The sequence below is a fragment of the Microtus pennsylvanicus genome, chromosome 11 (assembly GCF_037038515.1).
Source record: "Microtus pennsylvanicus isolate mMicPen1 chromosome 11, mMicPen1.hap1, whole genome shotgun sequence".
NCBI classification, from domain to species: Eukaryota; Metazoa; Chordata; class Mammalia; order Rodentia; family Cricetidae; genus Microtus; species Microtus pennsylvanicus.
This window is the reverse complement of record NC_134589.1, coordinates 24,451,171-24,460,993: the sequence shown is the minus strand read 5'-3', so window position 1 is coordinate 24,460,993 and position 9,823 is coordinate 24,451,171. Positions and strand designations below refer to the sequence as shown.

Sequence of the window (9,823 nt, the reverse complement as noted above, 5' to 3'; positions counted from 1 at the left end):
AAAGGAGAGGAGGAGAAGAGATGTCTATAGATAGTCTTCCTTTCTTTTCAGGATCCAGTCTTACACCAGGCCTCCCAAATATTAAGCTAGTGCCCTACCACTGAGCTAGAGCCCCAGTACAGGGACCTTGTGTTAACTGAAACTCAAGTGGAGGGGTATAGTGACTGTCTTTTATTGGTCCTTTGGAAAATGAGAGGAACATGTATTTCAGGGCAAGAATGGCTTGAAAGTTCTTGTCCATGTCACAGGCAGACTCGTATCTTCATTCCTTATCCAGAAGACCAAATATACAAGTTCCTTGTTCTTTTTAATGATGCTGGGTCTTACTCATACTTGTGGGAATAAAAGGAGGGAAGGGGGCACCCGGATTTGAACCAGGGACCTCTTGATCTGCAGTCAAATGCTCTACCCCTGAGCTATACCCCCTCACCTTGTCATAGTCCTCTCCCTTGTCCACTTATGGTGACTCACTATGAGCTGGTTCCACCCACACTGATGCCCTGGAGAGCTCTGTGTTCTCAAGCCTCTCAAGCCTGTGTTTATCTTCTGCTTTGGCTTTGCTTGGCCACCGAGAATGATGGTGGGAACAAAAAAGAATGACAACTGGTTGAAAAGGAAATGGACATCGTGAACAGAAAATCCCGTGATTTGGGCGAGTAAGCATCGCCGATGTCATCGCGCTCCCTGCTACTCTAATGAGCTGTGTGTAGGAAGGAGATGTGTGTATGATGTTGGGGGTTTTTGTTTATGTTTTAGAACTAAGAATTGAACTTAAGGTTTCAAAAATGCTAACTAAATTCTTTATGCTCTTACCATCTAGCTATATTCCTATGTCCCTGGACTTTTTTTCTTTAAAGTGTCCCTATGTGGCCAGTTTAGACTTAACCCTGTGTCCATCTGTCTCAGCCTCTTGGCTAGCTGGGATTAGAGACAAAACACCGAGGCCCACTTAAAATGTTAGGATTTTGTTGCCAGGCAGTGATGGTACACGCCTTTAATTCCAGCCCTTGGAAGCAGAGGCAGGTGGATCTCTGTGAGTTAGAGGCCAGCCTAGTAGTCTACAGGAGCTAGTTCCAGGATAGGCCCTGTCTTCAAAACAAAACAAAACAAAAGCTATGGATGTGTTTTGTTTGTTTTTTTTAGAGGGGATAAAAATAAATCAGGGAAATCATTTATTATTTTGACACTTGATACAGGGTCTGTCTATAGTCCTTGTTGGTCTGGAACCCACTCCCACTATGTAACCTAGTCTGGCTTCCTAGTTGTGTGGGTCTTCCCATTTCCAGCTCCTAAGTATTGGGATTACAATTGTGCGTCACCACATCCAGCTAGGGGTCCACAACCGATTCCTTGTGTATTTTTGCCTTTGTTTATTTGGGTTTGTTTTCTCTATGTCTCTTGTGTTTGAGCATATGTATGCATATGGGCATACACCTGCCACGGAGCACAGGGAGTACCCAGAGAACAATTTGTGGCAGTCAGTATGGGGTATATTATTTGTGTTTTAATAAATAAAGCTTGCCTTAAGATCAGAGGGCATAGCAGCCACACTAGTCAGCCATATAGGCCAGGAAGTGGTAGCACACACCTTTAATCCCAGGACACTGGAGACCGAGGCCTCTCTGTGAGTTCAAGGCCACCCTGGGCTATGCAAGACTGAATTTGTCTAAAAGAGAAACAGAGAGGGGGCTGGAGAAATGGCTCAGTGGTTAAGAGCACTAACTGCTCTTCCAGAGGTCCTGAGTCAATTCCCAGCAACCACATAGTGGCTCACAGCCATCTATAATGAGACCAGGTGCCCCCTTCTGGCCTGCGGGCACACGTGGAAGGAATGCTGTACACATAATAAATAAATAAATAAATAAATAAATCTTAAAAAAGAGAGAGAGAGAAACAGAGATCACACAAAGGTGATCCCAGTACTTGGGCTCACACAACTTTAATCCTAGCCCTAGGGAGGTAGAGAGTAATTTGGCTGAGCAGAGAGAGGAATATAAAGGGGAAGAGACAGGGACTCAGTAGAGTGTGGAGTCTGAGGATTACTGATGTTCTCTGATCTTCAGCTGGAACCCCTATATCTATCTCTGGATTTTTATTATTTGTGCAACAAGTCAGTACCCTCTTTCTGTCCTGTAGGTGCTGGGAATCTAACTCAGGTTTTCAAGCACAGCTCCCTTCCCAGCTTCTGATCTAGGAGCCTACTGGTACCTGGAGCAGTGTTTTGTTGAGGATTGAGCTCGTAGTACCTAGTGCTAGCTAGAGAGGCTGGTCAGTGGCAGAATGCTGGTGTTTCCATGCACTAGACCACAGGATTAATCCCTGTCCCTGCCAAGGGAGGATGGACAAATATGGGCCGCGTCTCATCACCCCAGCCTAGAAGGAAACAGAGGCTCCCTTGATCCTCTCCCCTCCAAAGGTGAAGCTGAGTGTACAGAAACCAACTTGTTCCCTCCTCCTACCCCAGAGAAGAAAGAACACACCTAGAGACACAAATGCATGTTTAAAAAATATAGAATAGCATTGACAGCTCATCTAAACATCTGTCTTGGAGATTCATGTCAAATACTGTAAAGCAACATCTTCAGAAGATGGGGAATGGAGTGACTTCTCCAAACACTGATGTGCGCTGACGGAGGGCTGGAGTGTTCCTGCGGTAGCCGAATCGGCCGTTTAAGCCCATTATTATGGGCTTCAGATTGGCATTGTAGTAGTCGTGTCCACTCACCTGCTGGAGGGAATGCCCTTGGGAAAGAGAAGAGTGATTGAGCATGCAGACAGTACCCTCTCGCCTTCCCCACTTAAACCCAGTGAGTCACTGATTCCCACCCCCACAGCTGGAGGCCTCCTTCCCAGAGGCTCTGAGCCCCTTGGGTCTCCTAGAAATCAAACCCTGCCCCAAGTGAGTTTACATGAGAACTGAGAATGAATGAATGGTATGTGCTGGGCCTGGACTTGGCTCCCAGGAGCTGTAAAGATTTTAACCTCGCCTCTGTCCCATCTGGAGAAAATAAATGGATCCATTTGATCACATGACACAGGGGACTTTATGGTAATCTCGAGCCCAAAGATGACGGAGTTGAATGGAAAGACGACTGCCCCTGCCAGAAAAAGTTAATCTTCCCCATCCCGCAGCTGCTAAACTGAGCATGCTCAGAGAGCCTAAGTGCCTGTAGGGGCGATCACTGCACACATGCACATATGTACCGCGCACACACACACACATGCACACGCACACAGGATGTAGAGTGGATGGAGGGAAACTGAACTGCCATCTCAGCCCTTCTTAGCAAGTCGGTTTAAAATCATACACTGTGTCTGAATTGTGCCATGGGATAAAATGAGGGTGAGGGGTACCTAACACACAGTAACTGCTCCAGGAATGAATAGCAGGTACACTGAACACTATTTGCTCATGTGTGGAGAGGAAAGTCAGGAGGATACAGTCCTTGACCCTCTTGGCCTCTCTGTACCTGCTTCTCTAACCTCTCGGGAACACGTTTTCCATGGTGGGATCACATGAGATGACACTTGCCTGCCCCTCCCCAGTTTCTCCTGTTCAGATATCTCTGTCCTTGACCGAAAACGTGGAAATAATCCACTATCCAGCCATCCCTTCCTGTACCGCCACGATCCTGGAAACGAAGAGGAAAGAGAAGATTGTCAGTTGGGGTTTCTGTTGGATGAGGTGCAAACTTCCTGGGGCTTCACTGGGGAAGGGCAAGGAGGGCCAGAAGGAACTGGGGGACACATTAAATGTAAACGCACTAACAATCTGCAGAGTCAGCAGTGTGACCAACAGGTAAGGGCTCCAACGTTAGACTGTAGGTCCTAAGTCCAGCTCTGCTACCAGCAGGCTGTGTGCTCACGGGCCAATTGCTGAGCTCCTGCCCTCAGTATTTATCATTAGTGAACAACTGGAAAGTGGCCATGAGATTTCCATGACTTGCTTTAGATAAAACACCTACTATAATAAAGGCTAAATACACATTTTGTTACTGTTTTGTTACACGTTGTTGGTGGTAGGTTTTTTCCTCAATGCTAGGGACTCCCGTAGGATGACCTTGACATCCTGACCCTCACCTGAACATCTCCCAAGTACGCGTACCACCTCATCCAATTCAAATATCTTGGTTTTTTGTTTGTTTGTTTGTTTTTTCTCAAGACAGGGTTTTTCTGTGTAGCTTTGGAACCTGTCCTGGGGCTGGTTCAGTACACCAGGCTGGCCTCGAACTCAGAGAGATCCGTCTGCTTCTGCCTCCTGAGTGCCGGGACTAAAGGTGTGTGCCACCACCACCTGACTTTCTTACATCTTTATTCAAATAAAAATACCCAGCACAGGGGGCTGCAGAGATGGCTCAGTGGCTAAGAGCATTGCCTGCTCTTCCAAAGGTCCTGAGTTCAATTCCCAGCAACCACATGGTGGCTCACAACCATCTGTAATGAGCTTTGGTGCCCTCTTCTAACCTACAAGGATAACATGCAGGCAGAACACTGAATACATAATAAATCTTTAAAAAACAACAACAAAAAAAATACCCAGCACAGATATAACTTTAGTGATAAACAACAACAAAACAAAAACACGGGCGGGCATGGGCATGTGGTAACTTGGCAGCTCTTGGGAGGCTTCGAGTTTGAAGCCAGGCTTGGCTACATAGTGAATTCTAGGCAGCCTGGCCTACTAAGTATGAGACCATCTCAAAAAACAAGCGAATAAACAAACATACAATAAAAATTAAACAAAAGCTTGAGTATGGTAGTGCGTGAACTCTGACACTTAGGAGGTAGAAACAAGAGGATCAGAAGTTCAACAGCAACTGAGCTGCAGAATGAGTTAGATACCAGTCTAATTACATGAAACTCTGCCTCAAAAGAAAGTTGAAGGCAGAACTGGAGAGATGACTCAGTGGTTAAGAGCACTAGAGGCTCCTCCTGAAGACCCAGTTCAATTCCCAGCCCCCACACGAAGGCTCACAACTGTCTGTAACTCTAGTACAGGACATCCAACACCCGATTCTTTCCTATAAGGGCACCAGGCACACTAGTGGTGCACAGACATATGTGCAGGCAAAAAAGCATATGTCTGTGTGTGTATGTGTGTGTGTGTAAGCATGTGTGTGTTTGAAGCTGAATGTAGTAGCACTTGGGAGGCAGAGACCACTGGATCTGTGAGTTCCAAGCCAGCCTGGTCTATATCGCCAGTTTCAGGCCAGCCAGAGACCCATAGTGAGACCCTATCTCAAAAACAAGTAAATAAATAAAAATAAGAGTAAAAAATAAACTGGTTGTTGTTGGTGTACGCCTTTAATCCCAGCACTTAAGAAGGCAGAGCCAGGTGGATCTTTGAGTTTGAGGTCAGCCTGGTCTACAGAACAAGTTCCAGGACACAGAGAAATGCTCTCTTGAACTCCCACAAATAATAATAAATAAATAAAAATAAAAAATTAAATAAAAGCCGGGCGATGGTGGCGCACGCCTTTAATCCCAGCACTCGGGAGGCAGAGGCAGGCAGATTTCTGTGAGTTCGAGACCAGCCTGGTCTACAGAGCTAGTTCCAGGACAGGCTCCAAAGCCACAGAGAAACCCTGTCTCGAAAAACAAAAACAAAAAAAAATTAAATAAAGAAAATTCAAGTCAGGTGGTATGGGCCTGTAGTCCCAGCACTCAGGACACAGAGGAAAAAGGATTTCAAGTTGGAGACCAGCCTGGGCTACACAGCCAGATTGTGACTCCAAAACAACAAACAAACAAACAAACAAATAAATAAATAAAAATACTGACGTTGTTAGACATACACACCTCCGGCTCCTGCTATACAAGGGACAGAGAGACAGATTGTGTGTCTGTGTACTGGCACTGTACACATACGGACACACACAACGCTAAGGACTACAAAAATCCCCACGATCTCTTCCAAGTGCAGCCTGGTAGGTCCTTTTTGCCTTCACACCACTGAAATCAACACCGACACTAAGGCAACGGTGTCGGAAGGCCTGCCAGGCTATGTGGCTGCAGTCCGGCACTCCCAGCCACTGGTTTTACCTTCTATGGGGGTGGTGAAAGGGATGCAGTAATGATGTCAATCCAGGACCTCATACAAGTGAGGCAAGTACTGTACCCCTAAACTACATTCTCAGCCCCACTCCCAGTTCAAGGACAGCCTGGGAAACGGGGCGACTACATAAAATAAATAAAAACAAAGAAAGAAAATTAAGCATTGGGAGGAAATGGGACTGTCAATCAACAGCCTAAGGGTCTACAATCCTGGGCAAGAAACTGCTGGAGAGGGGTGTCTGCAGAAATGGGGCTCCCTTTACTTGGGCTCACAGGTGTTGTGAGCCAGCCTTAACCCCGCAACTGTGACAGTATGGGACTGAGGTGCCAGGTTAAGACAATCCCCTTTGTTTGGTTCACAGAGCTCTATGGAAGTTTCTTCCGGTTTTAAGGACCTACGGTGATCACTCTAAGGCGCCCGCTGTGACATCACGAAGACAAAGACACCTGTTTGTTGGGAGAGACAGACAGGCTTTGTGCCCTCGTCTCTCTTGCAGAAACAAGAAATGAGACTGTGGATGGGGTTCTGGATGGAAAGGACTTCGTGCCCACACCTCTATTCCTCCGTCACAGTACCCCTTCACTCCCCAATTCACCAGCACAGCCGCCGCAGGGTGCCGACCTCAAAGGTGCCCAGCGCCCTGAAGGGCGAGGCCCAGAGTCAGGGAAGGGCGAAACCTCAAAGTCCTGGGTCACGAAGGTCAAACCCCAAAAAAACTTGCTGCCAGAAGTCTGGGGTCCTCCGGGATACTCTCAAACCCACCTGATCAGTTTTCCGCAAAATGGGCGGAACCACGTGGCTCCGGAAGTACCGGCGAGTGTGGTAGTCCTGCTGGGGGTTGTAGGGTGGAATCGCGGACCACACCTTGGGCCTCGAGATGCTGTAGGCTTGGGCCACTGTGCTCACAGCCACCCCATCCAAAACAAAGCCCTTTTCGAGTCGCTTAGGACACTCAGAAAAACAAGACATCCCAACCACCACAGCCTCAGAATGCTTTCTGGAGAAAAGAGCACTGGATGGGTATTTCACTGCGCATTGTTACGTATGTCAAGGACCTCCCTGAGACAAACCGTATAGTTCTACATTTCAGGTTCCCCACCACGCCCATCGTACTGTGGTGCTGGGACTCAACCCAAGATTTCATGCCTAATATGTGCTAGACAAGCACTCTATCAGACTGTACTGCGTGTCCAGTCCTCTGCGCGCACACTTCACATCCATAAATTTTTAAACATTTTATTTATTATGTATACAATATTCTTTCTGCGTGTATGCCTGAAGGCCAGAAGAGGGCACCAGACCTCATTTCAGATGGTTGTGAGCCACCATGTGGTTGCTGGGAATTGAACTCAGGACCTTTGGAAGAGCAGGCAATGCTCTTAACCGCTGAGCCATCTCTCCAGCCCCGTTTAAACATTTTATATGCATCAGTGTATGTGCGCCAGACCAGGCGGTGGTGATGCACGCCTTTGATCTCCGCTCCAGGGAGGTAGGTGGAAGCAGGCAGATTTCTGATTTTGAGGCCAGGCTGGTCTACAGGGCGTTCCAGGACAGCCAAGACTACAAAGAGGAACCCTGTCTCAAAACACCAAAGCAAAAAAAAAAAAACAAAAAAAGTGATGATGGAACTTAGTCCCCCTCCAAAGCAGTGCGGCTTTAACATCTCCAGCCATTGCCTCCAGGCTTTTATTTACTTTATTTTTCGAGACAGGGTTTCTCTGTAGCTTTGGAGCCTGTCCCGGAACTCGCTCAGTAGACCAGGCTGGCCTTGAATTCACAGAGATCCGCAAGCCTCTGCCTCCTGAGTACTGGAATTGAGAGCCCAGTGGGGCTCACTTGTACATTTGCAACGTGCTCAAGGCCAACCTCAACTAGACTGGGCTACTTCAGGTAGTCCCGTTCCCAACCCCCAGTTCCCAAGGCAGTTGCAGAGCCAAAAACAACTCACTTTTTCTAACCCTCTGTGCAGGACCCTCAGAGCCATTGTTTCTCTCATCCCACTTTTTAAATCATCTTAGATACCCCAGGCTAGCCTTATTTGATAGCTCCCAAATGTTGGGATTACAGGTATGTGTCACACTTGGAACCAATTCTTGTCTTCCAGACAGAAAAAGACATGCAATTCTTTGCCAGACATTAAGTAGTGACACATGCCTGACAATGCTGAAGCATGCATGGGCAACCTGTCTATATTGGGTTTCGTGGTTTGAATGGAACAGGTTGCGAGTTCGATCTGATTTCAGAGTCCAGAGCGCTAACCATTACACACAGGGGCTGCTCATTTCCCCAGTTCACCACCCACCCCAAAAAATGAAGCCCTACTACAATGGCGGCACTGCCCTGCACACATGCCTCTGCTCACCACTCCAACCCTGCCTACCGCAGATTCATTCTGGCTGAAGCAGGTTGGAAGGTTTTTGGGTATTCCTGGGGATTGAAACCATGGTGTCAGACAGGGAAGCGCTCTATGGCACACTCCAGCCCTTTCACTGCACTTTTACCTCTTCTAGATTCCAGGGGCAAAACACAGCTAAGGCCGGGCAGTGGTGGTGGCACACACCTTTAATTCTAGCACTTGGGAGGCAGAGGCAGGCCGTGAGTTCAAGGCCAGCCTGGCCTACAAAGTTTCAGGACAGGCACCAAAAGCTAGAGAAACCCTGCTTGAAAAAAAAAAAAGCTAAGGGCTTTTCTGTTCAATGTTGTATAGAAATGATCTTCCAGCATTAGAGGAAAAGGTTTGCCAGGTGTAGGCGTGTTCTCTAATCCCAGCACTAGTGAGGTAGTGGATGGAGCAAATAGCTGAATTGGGGTTGGGGTTGGCTCAGCATTCAAGAACATTGCTGGTGCCAGGCGGTGGTGGCACACGCCTTTAATTCCAGCACTGGGGAGGCAGAGGCAGGAGGATCTCTGTGAGTTCGAGACCAGCCTACAAGAGCTAGTTCCAGGACAGGCTCCAAAACCACAGAGAAAGGGGCTGGAGAGATGGCTCAGTGGCTAAGAGCAGTGTCTGCTCTCCAGAGGTCCTGAGTTCAATTCCCGGCAACCACATGGTGGCTCACAACCATCTGTAATGAGGTCTGGTGCCCTCTTCTGGCCTGCAGACGTTCACACAGACAGAATATTGTATACATAACAAATAAAATAAATAAATAGGTGTGCACCACCACCATCCCATACATTAAAAAAAAAAACAAAACCACAGAGAAACCCTGTCTCGAAAAACCAAAAAAAAAAAAAAAAAGAACATTGCTGGGTAGTGGTGGCACTTGCCTTTAATCCCAGCACTCTGGAGGGCTAGGCAAGTAGGAGTATTGCCTGCTCTTCCAGAGGTCCTGGCTTCAGTTCCCAGCGACCATAGTTAACTACAGTTCTGAAGACCTGACTAACCTTCAGGCCTAAGGGCAGGGCACTGTACAAATATGGTAGATAGTCTAGCACCCACAGACCTAAAATTAGCTTGAAAAATTTTAGGCTGGGCATGGTATTTAACCCCAGCAAAAACATGCTACATATACCAAGACTTTGCTGCCCCCCGAAGTCTCACCAGGCAGTTGTGGTGCATGCCTTTAATCCTAGCACTTGGGAAGCTAAACAGGTAGATGAGGCTAGCCTGGTATTTAATAGCTAGTTCCAGGACAGGCTCAAAAAATACAGAAAAATACCCTGCATCATTGTATGGATACTGCTTTCTCATTTTTTTTCCTTTTCAAGACAGGGTCTCGCTGGGCGATGGTGCCGCACGCCTTTAATCCCAGCACTCGGGAGGCA

At 47.4% G+C, this 9,823-nt stretch overlaps 1 protein-coding gene and 1 non-coding gene across 2 annotated transcripts; both read right to left on the bottom strand.

Annotated features, from left to right (window-relative positions):
* Positions 1 to 354: 354 nt before the first annotated feature.
* Positions 355 to 426, bottom strand: Trnac-gca (transfer RNA cysteine (anticodon GCA)). Its single transcript has one exon. It is a non-coding gene; the product is annotated as a tRNA-Cys (tRNA).
* Positions 427 to 2,500: 2,074 nt separating this feature from the next.
* On the bottom strand, positions 2,501 to 7,024 carry Spmap1 (sperm microtubule associated protein 1). The gene is made up of 3 exons (XM_075942247.1): positions 6,818 to 7,024; positions 3,533 to 3,632; positions 2,501 to 2,742 (listed from the first exon to the last, which is right to left on the bottom strand). The coding sequence occupies exons 1-3, from the start codon at positions 7,022 to 7,024 to the stop codon at positions 2,582 to 2,584; spliced, it is 468 nt and encodes a 155-aa protein (XP_075798362.1). The 3' UTR covers positions 2,501 to 2,581.
* Between the last annotated feature and the right edge of the window lie 2,799 nt (positions 7,025 to 9,823).